The 13,456-nt window shown below is 39.4% G+C and overlaps 1 protein-coding gene across 2 annotated transcripts in view; it reads left to right on the top strand.

Moving 5' to 3' along the window:
* The first annotated feature begins 1,886 nt into the window (after nucleotides 1-1,886).
* The window catches only part of loxhd1a (lipoxygenase homology domains 1a), a 33,213-nt gene continuing 21,643 nt past the window's right edge, over nucleotides 1,887-13,456 (top strand). Inside the window, exons 1-12 of one of the 2 annotated variants that reach the window (XR_004659929.1) lie at nucleotides 1,887-3,631; nucleotides 6,388-6,502; nucleotides 8,237-8,317; nucleotides 9,726-9,910; nucleotides 10,753-10,851; nucleotides 11,314-11,462; nucleotides 11,557-11,680; nucleotides 11,913-12,163; nucleotides 12,241-12,376; nucleotides 12,560-12,720; nucleotides 12,841-12,927; nucleotides 13,308-13,443. Coding sequence is in view for 1 of the 2 variants with exons in the window: in XM_034896506.1 (XP_034752397.1) it covers nucleotides 2,899-3,631; nucleotides 6,388-6,502; nucleotides 8,237-8,317; nucleotides 9,726-9,910; nucleotides 10,753-10,851; nucleotides 11,314-11,462; nucleotides 11,557-11,680; nucleotides 11,913-12,163; nucleotides 12,241-12,376; nucleotides 12,560-12,720; nucleotides 12,841-12,927; nucleotides 13,308-13,443 (2,257 nt within the window). In the remaining variant the exon portion in view is untranslated. The remainder of the gene's footprint in view (nucleotides 3,632-6,387; nucleotides 6,503-8,236; nucleotides 8,318-9,725; nucleotides 9,911-10,752; nucleotides 10,852-11,313; nucleotides 11,463-11,556; nucleotides 11,681-11,912; nucleotides 12,164-12,240; nucleotides 12,377-12,559; nucleotides 12,721-12,840; nucleotides 12,928-13,307; nucleotides 13,444-13,456) is intronic. The other variant, XM_034896506.1, reaches the window with a different exon arrangement.

Here is a 13,456-nt window from a genome sequence, read left to right as displayed (position 1 = left end):
TCACTGTCCATGATCGCCAGCATCCTATTCATGGTCCGTTCCTCTGTTGTAAGTGACACCAGCTCAATGCCAATTTACATACTGTGTATGTATAGGCTATCCAAGTGAGGTATATATTTATGAGAAAGTGAAGTATGTATGTGTGTAGGCCTACAAGTGAAGCCTTTATATAGCATATCCGCAAGTGAAGTGTGCAAGTGTTTAGCACCAGTGTTAGTAGGCCTATGTGCAAGTGAAGTATTCAATTCTGGCCTACGCTGCTTCATTACGTGGAGCCCCCTTGATTTCTCTTATAGTTTCTCAGTGGCGTTTTAACGGAACCCAACCCGGATGATCGGCACTAATACCTCCACAGTGAGCGGCCCAGCAGGCGCACAGTCCCGCGTCAACTAAAATAGTCTAAACGTTGTTTGGAGCCAAAATACGTTTTTACAAGCTGTTCGCTCCTTCTCCCATAATAAAGTCAGTTGAGGAAACCTTTTATAAAAGACTGACAAAGTCTTGGTGCGTGAATGCCTCCTGTGAGTTAATTAGTACAACCATGCGAGTGCGTGAAAATCAGCCGCGTCGTACGTGCTACGGGCTTTGCTATTGGTTAACCACACAACCACATAACCACACCGAGGCCTTGCCTCGGCACCACCCACTTCAATGTTCATCCTTTTAGTAGCTAGTCCTGTCGAAGTTTCTCGTCTGTTTCAGCCTACTCTTTTCCTCCCCTCCGTATATGTATGTATAACATTTATTTAAAGTATAACAACAGTTGACTTTAAAATTGATAGTTAACTAAAAGTAATTTATAAACGGTTGAAATAGCAAGCTTACTTAAAGTGAAGGATATCATAAAAGTATCTAACGCTAGCGTTAGCTAACAAAATACGCCGTTCAAATAGTTAACAAAAGACATGTAGTTTAAATAGTTCCAGTGGTTAAAAGTAATGGATAACAGTTGTGACAGCTAGCTAGCTAGCTAAATAGCTAAACGTAGCTATGCCTAATGGATAAACAGTTTAAATAGTAGTAGTATGCCGGAAGTATAACAAGCATAAAGTTACACATAATAATTGAAGTTATTTTAACAATTACAGGTTTCTGACGAAGGGCTTACGTTTAGTTTCGTGATATCATTACCATTGTAGTTCTTCTTCATTTAAATACAAGGGGAAAGAAAGAAAAAAATTGGTGGTCTGCAGGACATCTTCTTAGCCTACATGAATATTGTATATCTGATTTTTATCACTAATGCTACAGTATTCGTCACTAGTCGTCAGTGAAGGACAATGTTGCATTTGCTCTTTATGTTAGGGGAATGATTTCTCAATGCACTGCGTCAAATGAGGTTTGACGTTTTGACTCTGCTGTCATCCGTAGGTCGAGTAATCCGATGGTGAAAGTCAAAATCTGCCCTTCACCTTGATGCCAACATGATCAGGTGTCAGGTGTGAGCAATAAGGCCAGTGTAATAAAACATATTCTGTTGCTTTTCTTGCCTGTTAATGTTGATATACAATTAAATAAGTATGTGATAACTAAACTTATTTTATTCTTGTGTTTTAATCCTATTATTATTATTATTATTATTATTATTAGTTTATGTATACTGTATGTATGTATATTTTTCCTAGTATCACATTCATATTTATATTCTGTGTTGTGTGACTAATGTACGTGTCCGGCTGTAACACCGTAATTTCCCATTTTTTGGGATCAATAAATATGTATGTATCTATCTATCTATCTATCTATGCTGGCTAAACAACTCAATATTTTTTGAATGCAAATGTAGGCCTATTCATTATCCATCATATTAAAGCAATTTTCCCCTCTGAACCAATAATGGTAGGAAAATTTGATGTCTGCTCGAAACATAGAGTCACATTTGATCTGTCTTAAAAATCTACATCAGGAGTGAAATGCTTAAAATTACTTACTTCAGTGAGTAATTTACTGAAATATGATTTCAGATTAATCTTTTTCGTCTAGTAAATATTTGGGGCACAAAATAATAATGTGAAGCTTCATTACTGAGATGAGAAGGATTTAGTACAAGTTGTTGTAAGGAATGGCTCTTTTGGACAGAACCTGGCTAACTGTTTACCACTGTTTCTAGTAGTTATGCTAAGTCAAGCAAACCACCTGCTGGCCCAAGCTTCACGTTGAGCGCACAAGTACTATTAATCTCCTCATTTAACTCTTAGCAAAAAAAAGCAAGTAAGCCTATTTTCAAAATGCTGGGCCGTTTTTTTGAGTGAACACTGATGTTTGCTCAATGCAGCTAGAAAAGAAATAAATCATTGCTTCAAGGATTATTTAATCATCAATGGTAAATTGTAAAATAAAGTCAGTATATTGACAGTCATGTGTTTCTTTTACTTTATACACATTGCATAACTTTGTTCTACAGTATCAGAAAAAAACAAAAATAAGTTGTTGTAAGGGAGGAAGTTTGTGTGTGTGTTAACGCGTCTATCTGTCTGTGTGCATGCCACTGCAGGTAAAAGCGAGACTCCCCCGGCCCGTAAAGCGATCCTAACACCATGAATAATGAAGCGTGCCGTGGCAAAGAGGATAAGTTCTCTGTGCAAGGCTCCTTTTTCACAGGGCTTTCTCCCGTGGGTCACGTGAGTGCTGAGGTGACAGTAATTTTTCATGAGTAGTGTGTGTTATCATATGGCCATAAACTGTCAAGGTTGGAGACATCCAGGTAGCCACTGCACCCTCTGCGTGTCCTGAGTCTGTAAACCTGCAGGCTGTAAACCCGCAGCTGCACACACCTATGCTGCTCTGAACCCCAGGACCTCTCTGCAGCGTCAGAGGGTCAAATGAATTGTCTTACACTATTACAAACTCAAAGCAGCACTTACGCAACTAAAGGCTAGGGAAGTGGATGAATAAAAGATGCCGTCGAAACAGAAAAAATCCACATCTTCGGAAGAAACCGAAGAGGTTGATGACGAAGTGGAGGAAACAGAGCCAAAGTTTAAGGAGAGGAACAACAGTGTGACCCGTGCGGACACCACAAAAGGAGAGAAGAGTCGGAAGAAACACAAGAGCACAGAGAGCTCTGAGGATCAGGAGGCCTCAGAGAAAGAGAAGAAGAAAAAAGAGGGTGAAAAAGTAAAAGAGAAAAAGAAGAAAAATAAACCAGATGATGAAGTTGAAGCTGTTGCTGTGATTGAAAATGAAGCTGAGGAGGGGGAGCAGAACAATAATGACCCCACGATCAATTCCAAGAAGGAGAAATCAGAGAAGCTTGAAGAGAAAGTGACTGAGGGAGCAAAGGAGGAAAAGAAAAAGAAGAAGAAGTCCTCCACAGGGAATCCAGAAGGAGAGGAGGAAATGGGATCCAAGGATAAGAAGTCAAAAGATGGAAAAAAGAAAAAGAAGTCCCACAATAATGGTGGTGATGAGGAGCCATTAATTGAGGAGCAGGAAGAGGAGGAGGACTCAAAGAAAAAGAAAAAGAAGAAGGCAAAGAAGGGATCGACGGACAGTGACGAAGACAAAAAGAAAAAGGGGAAAAAATCCAAAAATAAACAGGTGGACTATGGCGTGATCTATCAGAATGAGCTGCTGAACTACCACACAGACTCGTCTGATGGATATGAGGATGAGTACTACAAAAAGAAAGGTAAGGATTGATATTGTAGAGCTGACAGAGAAGCCACACATGTTGTATTTCAGGTAAGTCTCGGTTACATAACATATACATTTTCCTTTTGGAGTGTCCCAACTGGTCAAATGTTGAATACAGTTTACCTCTGGTTCCTGAGCAGGGGCACCCCGGGGAATCCCTCTGTGATTGCTCTTGGGTGAAAGCTCAGTTATGTTCTACATGAATGGAGCCAAACAGAAGCTCGGGGGCAGACAGGTGCTGGGTGCCGTCCCAGACTACAGGGAGAGAACCACCGGGGGCCAAAGGCAGGGCTAGGAGCCAGAGGAGCTTTCTCAAAGCATATCAGTGGTTTTAAAAGGGGGGGGAACCAGATTTAGCAGGAGGCTGTAAAAAATTTTTTTTTTGTTTGCTTAGGGCAAAGGGGACCGCAGGGTGCTTTATGAGCTAGGTAAAAAAAAATAAGATGCAGCAACCTTGGGCAATACACTTATTGTGTGTGAATGTTTATCTGATGAGCAGGTGGCACCTTGTACGACAGATCCGGCCATGTGTATAAAAGTGTGCGAATGGCTGCTATGCTATGTTAAAGCGTTTTGAGTAGTCATTAAGACCAGAAAAGCACCATATAAATACAGTCCTTGTAACATTATATTGAACAAAATAACCATGGCTGATACGGTAAATCCTTTTTACTAAAACTACTTTAATGTAACCTTGCTTCTGAGCTACTCAGTTGTGTGCGAGATGAGTTACATCATTTGACAAAATCTGAGCTCAAATGTGTACTTGCTACCTTTTCCTGATCTTTTACATTTTGCAGTTAAAAGACCCTGCAAAAGCCAGTCAGGTTAGACTACTCTGTTGTACTGTTAATGCTCAGCATGCTCAAATTCACGACCATAAACAACATCTGTCTCCATGAAATTATGCCATGTATTACTTGTATGCCATGGCAACATTTCTTTTGAGAGAAACAAAATGCCACCTGAATCATGTTTTTTTTTTTTTTTTTTTAAACAACATAATGTGGAATAAACGGACCTGCAAAGAAGCAACATGTTCATACACAACGTAGCTACTATGTTAACTTTCATCTTGTTCTATTTGTTAAAGGTTTTTATTTCTTTCCCCCCACACTCATTTTGGAATGCTGGCAATGTGACATTTTCATTGTATTTTCACTGTGAGATCATTTCTACCATACAGTAGCTGATTAAAGTATTATTAAGGATCATTATTTAGCATCAGTAGCAATGATACGAGCCTGCATATATGTATTTCAACTGTCGGACTCAGGTCTCTGACACTCAAGAAGTTTATCGAGGCACAGTTTTACCAGGCCACTGTCTATCTGATTTTATCAGGTGTCTCTCTTTCTCTTTAATCTAGCTTTAATAGCTCTGCTCACTGTTAATTAGGTATCCATGTCCTTATTGGAGCAACCAAATTACTCTTTATCAGGACCTTTATCAGGTCTCTGCTTCTCCTTTCCTCCTCTCCAGAATGGTTTTTAAAGTAATCTGTTGGTCTTCCCTTTCTGCTTCTACAGCATGTCTCCCTAGTCAATGTATCTTCACCTTCCAGTTCCTTTATTCACTCCTTGATGGATGTTTTTTTCACCCTGGATGTCAGTGAACACAGTCTACCACCCCTGCAAAACATAGTCTACCTCTGGTCAGACTGGACACAACCTTATCCTTCATCTGATTAGGTTTGACCCTAAGTCCCAGACAGTGTCCCATACCTTTCTGTCTATCTTACATAACCACAGTAGAGAGGAGTTTACATTTGCGTGCAGTAGTGCAGCAGGTCTACAGTATATACTATGGAATAACCACTGTATAGGCCAATATATTATTAGATCTATTATCTATCATTAGTCACAGGCAACAGTCAATTGCTGACACTTCTCCTTCTAAAGATTTAATGTTGTAACTCAAACACAGGCTGTTCCAAAATCCTCTCCAAATGCAGTATGCATATTTTGCTTAGTATCTAATTTATATTTATATTCTGTGTTGTGCGACTGATTTACGTGTGCTGCTGTAACACCGTAATTTCCCATTTTTCTTGGGATCAATATCTATCTATCTTTCTATCTACAGATACGGTGTTTGTGTTTTTGTCTGATGAGTCATCATCAGCTCATTGAATCCAAAAGTTAAATGAAAAAGCACACAATGTGATTACACAGACCATAATTCATTTTTGTAAGTAAAGAATAGTCACAAGCATAGTCTAATGTACATAAATACATTGGTGCTTTGAGCTAAATGCTGACCTGGGACACACTAACCATTAGGATTGGGTGTAGAATTGATTTGATTCCGACTCAACAGATATCAATTAGGTTAGGAATATTTCAGACTACTGAGTTCCTAACCTGTTTACCTTCCCATCAACTCAGTAGCTTGGCCCGAGAAAGACACACATTTGTGAAATGTGAGAGAGACTTGGCCGGTATATCACACCAGACATGGATTCGTTGCAGATTCGCCGCATTGAATTCCCTGGCAACCTTGCATGGAAGGAAACATAATGCTCCCTAATGTTTATAGATTATTGGACACTGTCTGGGGATCTGACTTTTTGTCTTTGTCCTTTTATTTCAGCCTTCTAATTTTCAAATAATTAAGTCATTGTTAGATCTAATAGAACTTATTTCCAATACATGCTCTCACTATTTCAGATTTGCAATCTTTATTGAACAACAGGGCATACACTTTTGTTTTATCTCCTCTGTATAATCTCCACTCTCCTCTCTCTTTCAGTGTATGAGGTGGTCACTATTACTGGTGATGTTAAGGGAGCTGGGACAGATGCTAATGTGTTTGTCACCCTTTTTGGAGAGTTTGGTGTCACGCCCAAGGTTCACCTGGCAAGCAAGTGAGTTTAAAAGGGTTTATATTTATGTCATTGTGTTTCTAATAAGCTTTGAAAAATATGTAAAATCTAAATCAGGTCACACTGACTTGCTCTAACTTGTTATTTCACTTATTATATCAGGTTGTATGTGTCACATAGTCAATTGGATTTTATTCTGTTTCAGTTCATATAATGAGTAAGTGTAGCTTGTTTAATACATTTTAAATGTCACCTGTTAACTTTGAACCTTTTTTATTCCTTTCTGACCTTTCAGCACAGAAAAGAGGTATTTTCTAATTAGCCTTTTGAAGGATGGTGATGATTCTGTCCTTGTGTTGAGTTGTATTGTGTATATAACACTGTATGGGGGATCATTCCTGCTCAGCATTAACCTGATGCCTGTGGAGCCCATGAATCAGAACAAAATCAGTTTGCACACCAAGGATCTCTTTGACCTGTTTGTCAAAACTGTGTCCACCTGAAACTTAAAAATCCTTTGACTTCAGAAAAGCAGCACACTCACACAAAGGTTTGGTTGTGGTGCAGGAATCCCTCCCCTATACAGTTGTTTAAAATGTCGGACACAGAATATCTGGAGTAAGGGGGAACTTGGTGACATGGCCGGTCTTCTTTTCCATTCAGAGGCAAATGAAAGAAGACCGCGATGTCATTTCTGTGGATGATCAAATGACTATCAAGGGATCCTATCAGCAGTTGACTCCCTTTATCTCTGCACACCTTGATTGATAGGGTTACCTGTGCAGCATATAGGATGTACCAATGTATTGTAAGCCACACTGGACCATGTCACCCACACCTGGTCGTGGTCTCATTCATCCACTTTAGACAACATCAACATGCCATGTATTCAGTATCTCCATGCTGTGTGGCCATAGTGTTGCTCAGCAGGTGAAATAGCATGCAGTATATGGATGTTGATGAGTCACTTGATGAATCATATTATCAATCTATTGCAAAGTAAGGAGTTTCACCTTACTCCGATATATATTAGGTCCTGCCTGTATTGTGTAATGACCGATAAAAACTTTATAACATGATACAGGTAAGGGAGGTTTTTTTATGTCTCCTAACATATTTGCCCCGATTGAACAATCGCAGCAGATTAAAAATGCAACTCTTTGGAAATTCATTGTGATTATAACAATTTCAAATTGCATGAATTCCAATGTTTGCATTGACTTTGTTTTTTCACACAATCAGTGTCTCCCCATCACTGTCTAACAGGCGATTTTACATGGAAACAGAGAACGAGGGCACGTATCTATGTGTGCTGGACAGTATTTCATTCTTGCTGTTTTTTTTGCCAGTATATGACACTATGCACTTTAATTATTCGAGCCCTGGCATTTTCTGTGGGTTGAATATTGCAGGGAGATGAGCACAGATGGAGATGTGGGTCACAGACAAAGGCAGGTATTCTCTGTTAATGGAAAAGAGGTTGTCTGATTCACCGGGGTTGCCAGAGGGGGTCTGCTGTGCACACAAGCTGAGCTCGGCTCTGCGAGGGGTAGAAGTACATGAGGATGAGGGAGCGCTGAAGTGGCCGAGCCTCAGGAGAGTTTCAGATTATACAACTGCCATGAGACCACCTAAGCCACGAGTTTTCTAAGCCAAATCAGTCAAGAGATGTAATTTACTGTTCCAGAGTTCCATTCTGTCTGTCTGGACTGTTTATTCAGCTGCAGTTATCTTTCTCCCAAATTCTGACATTTTCCATGTTTCCTCAATTAACAGAAGCCGAACTGCATTTGAGAAGAACAAGACGGATGTTTTCCGTATCAAAACACACAACGTGGGGCCTCTGAAGAAGCTGAGGTACTGTACGGCAAATTAAATGTGACAGAAAACCACCCAGCGCTGACTGTGATTTGTGGTAACTTATATATACTGTGTTTATATATATATATATATATATATATATATCCTAGAATTCCTCTTTGCATATTTGCAGCAGATACCCAGAAAGCAAAGCTACGGGTCACTGACAACATCACTGTCTATGCTTCATTGTTAAGTATTCCTCACACAGGATCACAGCAGCTTACAGAGAGGATCACACAGAAAAATGTCTCACTTATTTTTCAGCTGTGCAGCTGGCCATCAAAGGATTTCATCCAGTGACACAAGGTTAAACCCCATCTGTTGGGAGTTAGTATCTTACTCCAGAGAAGACTGAGTTACATCACAGCCACCACACATGAACAGTGAAATGAGGCAGCAAGATACATTTAGTGAAAGATTGCAAGAAGTAGAGATTCTGCACCATGGCTCAGACATTTTATAGGAGTGTTTCTTTTTTCCCAGTATGTTTTACTTCTTTCTTTTTTCTTTTTTTTTTACTACTGATACTGCTAATCTTGCATGTCAGATCCATCTTCATTATAACTGAGGAAACTCTTCCACTGATAAAGATTGTGTGATATGGTTGAAAGCTCCTGAAAAGGCTAGTAAGTTGCCCATGAGTTCTGATTGTGTTGTGAAACAACTACTTCCAAAGGTATGATTGCTTCTGCTATATTGTGTTCAACATTGCCAGTGGAGTGTGAATCCATCCATTTACTCAAATTATATTTTAACAATAAAGTAGTAGCAGATATTTTAAAATTTGACTGATCAGAAGGATACAGCAGTTCAGACTACTAACATTGAAACTGACCACTGCAGAGTTTCTACTCATGTTTACTCAAAATTAGCCACAGGTCCTAAAGTTTATAAAAACCTATCACAATTTAAATGCTCATATATCTACAGTTAAATGGCAGCTACTCATGAATTGTGACCCAATGGTGCTGTAAACCTCTTGGAATTGTCTGGATTAATTGTGTCGGGGCTGGCAGGCACTATTAGTCTCCTGTTTGGCTGTTTTTTCTTTTTATTGTGTGTATGCTAGCAGAAGCTCATCTACACAACTAATCCCAAATGATTTGTCCAATAAAAATATAATAAATATTAAATCTGGTTGTAATCCAGCTCAGGAACCTTAGTGTGTAAATCCTCCGGTTTCTCTCTACTGTCTTTTATTAGCACACACAGTGACTCTTTAAAAGTTGTTAAATCAGTATATGTCAAAACAAGTTGCTTGCGACTGTATTTACCACTGCAGAAATTCAAACAACCTAAAATGAATATTTTTTTAAATGCATTGGTGCATGTGATGTGGAAAACTCATTTGTGATTACCTGCAGGGTGAATTCATGTCACACTATGACGGTTGACTCCCCAGGATTGAGCATGACAACACGGGGATGAACGCCAGCTGGTTCTTGGACAGGGTGTTGGTGACCGACATGAACCGGCCCCATCTGCGTTTCTATTTCGCCTGCAACAACTGGCTGAGTCGGGAGGAGGCTGACAATCTGTTTGTCAGAGACCTGCTGGGCAGCATGAACCCCATGGACGTCCCGAAATGTAGGTCACTTTGGGACAAACACATAACGCGAAGCAGACACATAGGTTTACTAAGGTTAACAAATATATATACCTCCACTACATTTCAGAGAAACCACTTGGTTTGAAATGTCACCAGAGAGACTACAGTTTTAAGATAAAATACAACATACATAGGTGGCAACAGTTCATAACTAATAAGACCAAAAGCTCTAAAACTTATGATAATGTCACTGTCTTGTTAAAACCAATTTGACACTGATGTTAGATAGGTAAGTCTTCCAAACTACAAATGTATATCCTTGGCAAATGAACCGGAAAAAAGCATTTTAGAAACTTGACAATGTTAGTAGGCTACCATGTGTCTGGACAGTTGTGCACAAAGGTGACTGATGAGCCTAAAGATCTTCCTACAGTTTCATTTTGAAATTCAATGCCATCAGAGTATAATCTTCATGTAAAGCCCACGTGTGCTCTGTTGCAATGTGATCCAACATTTCAGTACCTGCAGTCAGTCAAGCAGAACATTGTGAAGCCAAGGATCAGGTAAAGACATCAGGACACGGTGCTGTGAGGGAGTGGTCAGAGCAATATGGCTTTTACACAGACACACACATACACACACACACACACACACACACACACACACTCTGTTATGAATATTTAACTTGGAAAACATCCTACGCTGGATGAGCAGGGCACCTGTCTAATGACAATAGAAAAGTCCAACTAATTATGATTAAACAGTGCAACTAGGTAGACAGTTGGTTTTGAAAAATGAACATTTACTACACTATTAGTCTTTCTTGGGCATTGGTTATGTAAATCACTGTATTCTTGATTTCCTAATTTATGTTTTGCAGTAAATAAATACGTAGTAAGTGTGTTCACTGCTGACATGAAGGGAAGTGGAACTGATGCTGATGTCTTCCTAAACATCTTTGGAGAGAATGGTGACACGGGTAGGGGCGCAACTAATGATTTTTTCATCTTTTATTCTGTGGATAATTTTTCTATTAATTTATCAACCACAGTCTATACAATGTTGAAAAATATGTTAAATAACTTTAATAACCTTTGAATTTCCCAGAACCCAAGGAGACAGCTTAAATCTGCTTATTTTGTCTTATTTACAGTCCAAAACATATTACATTTACAACGATATAAATAAATAAATCTTCACATTTGTGAAGCTGAAACTGAAATGACTTAAGCAACAAATTGAATATCAAAATAGTAGTTGATTTAGTTTCTGCTCGGTTCTTTCCTGATCAAGTAATTACTAGACACATGTGACTCTTATTTACCTCCAACAATAGTCATGACAAATACTGTTGTGTAATTATTGTTATTGTAATAATATAGCTATATATGATTTCAATGTGTTTGACTCCTGCTCCAAAATGCTTTGTTTGCTATGAAAGGAGAGAGACGACTGGACAGTGACAAAGACAACTTTGAGCGCGGGTCAGAGGACAAGTTTACGATAGAGGCACCAAACCTGGGAAAGCTGAGGAAAATCACTATTGGCCACAACAACAGAGGATCATCAGCTGGATGGTTTCTAGATAAGGCATGTCAAATCTACACATGCATGCATAATTTATTTCACAGACGTGCACACATGCATAAAAACACTTATGATGGTGCATTACGTGTCTTCCCAGGTAGTGATTGATGACATGGGGAATAAAGAGTTGTATGAGTTTCCAGTTAATCGCTGGTTTGCCATGGATGAATGTGATGGCAAAATACAGAGAGATGTGTTGGTTGGATCCGTGCAGCCAATGGGTGAGAACAACACAAGCCACTATTTCACTACAGAAAATGTAAATTTGATTTAAAAATGTACTATTTTAGGGAATTACAATGTGGACCAAACAACTACACAATTCAAAACAAACACCAAGGATATATATGATGATTTCTAAGAATATATTGTCACAGGCTATTATCACATCTCATTCCATTATTAATCATGGATACAAATATTTTTTTTGTCTATTGTCCTGCATCTACTTAGGAATCGTATACAATGTACAAGTGATGACTGGAGATGTGAGGGGTGCGGGCACCAACTCTAAGATCCACATGGTCATGCATGGCTCCAAGGGCTTAAAGAACAGTGGCAAAGTCTTCCTAGAGGGTGGTGCTTTTGAGCGTGGTCTCATTGACATTTTCAACGTGGAGATTTGTGAACTGATCAGCCCGCTTAGCAGGGTCACCATCGGGCACGACAACGGGGCTGTTGGTGCTGGGTGGTACTGTGAAAAGGTACTACACCTCAGTTAACGTTAACAGAGTGATTCTCAAGGTGTCGTTCACTCCTCAAGCATCCGTTTTCCTTCTAGGTCGTAATATATTGTCCGTTCACGGGCATTGAGCAGACATTTCCGTGCGGGAAGTGGCTAGACGAGGACGAGGGCGACGGACTGATTGAGAGGGAGCTGTACGAGATGGTCTCTCTCAGGCAGAAAAAACAGAAGAGTGGGTGGCTTTATTAAAGTCATATATCTCTCTTCATTGAAAGAAAAACAAGTTACTTACATTCTCTTTACCAAAAATAATTCAATATGCATTTAATTGACTTATACCTATCCATATATGTTGACTTCTTATTAAACCAGACTAGCCTACTTTACTATCAAATCTACTCTTCTTTTACTTCAGAGTACCCATGGTCCCTGTGGATTTGGACATCGGATGTGAAGGGGGCAGGGACAGATGCCCAGGTGTTTCTGCAGATCTATGGAGAAAAGGGCAAATCTGATGAGATCAAACTGGAAAACAACTCAGACAGTTTTGAACAAGGCCAGCTTGATAAATTCATGGTAAGCCTTTGCTCATCTGCTTAACTGGGCACATTTCAGTTTCTTCTATCGTTAAGTTCTCACACTGATCTACACTAAGTTCCTAAGGAATCATATCTGTTGACTGTATTATCACTGTAGATTGAAATGCCAGACATTGGAAAGCTGCTGAAAGTGCGCATCTGGCATGAGAAGAGATCTCCATTTGCTGGCTGGCATTTAGCAAAGGTGAGACCCCTTGCTCTTTGTGTCTGATCTGTAAGCTGTTCAGTCTGTTGTAGCGTGTCCCCTCTTAGCACCAAGTTAGACACCGAATTAGACTTAAATCCTCACCTGATATCAGTAATAAAGAAACAATTTTAGCTCCATAGAATAGCGTATGTGTAAATAAGAAAGAAATCAGTTTCTCAATTATAAGCTTTCAAAAAAACCTTGGCAATCAATTCGGTTTGATGAGTATACGGTACAAGGAAGTAACTTATTTTATCTCACTTTGATTTGGAAAATGTGGATTAATGTCACTTCTTTAGTTTTCATTGTCTAGGGTTAGATCATGAACCAGAGATGAGGATGTATATAATGACACATGACGATGTGACTTTCTGCAGATCACTTTGCTCAAAACCCTGACAATGGAGAAGTATTCTTTTGAATGTGGCCGTTGGCTGGACATCAATGAAGACGACAATGAGATAATCAGAGAGCTTCCAGCTACTGGAGCGCTCATCAGTGAGCCGCTGCCTTGTAAGAGACACTG

Source organism: Etheostoma cragini, chromosome 16 (assembly GCF_013103735.1).
Source record: "Etheostoma cragini isolate CJK2018 chromosome 16, CSU_Ecrag_1.0, whole genome shotgun sequence".
Taxonomy (NCBI): domain Eukaryota; kingdom Metazoa; phylum Chordata; class Actinopteri; order Perciformes; family Percidae; genus Etheostoma; species Etheostoma cragini.
This window is presented reverse-complemented; position numbering and strand designations above follow the sequence as displayed.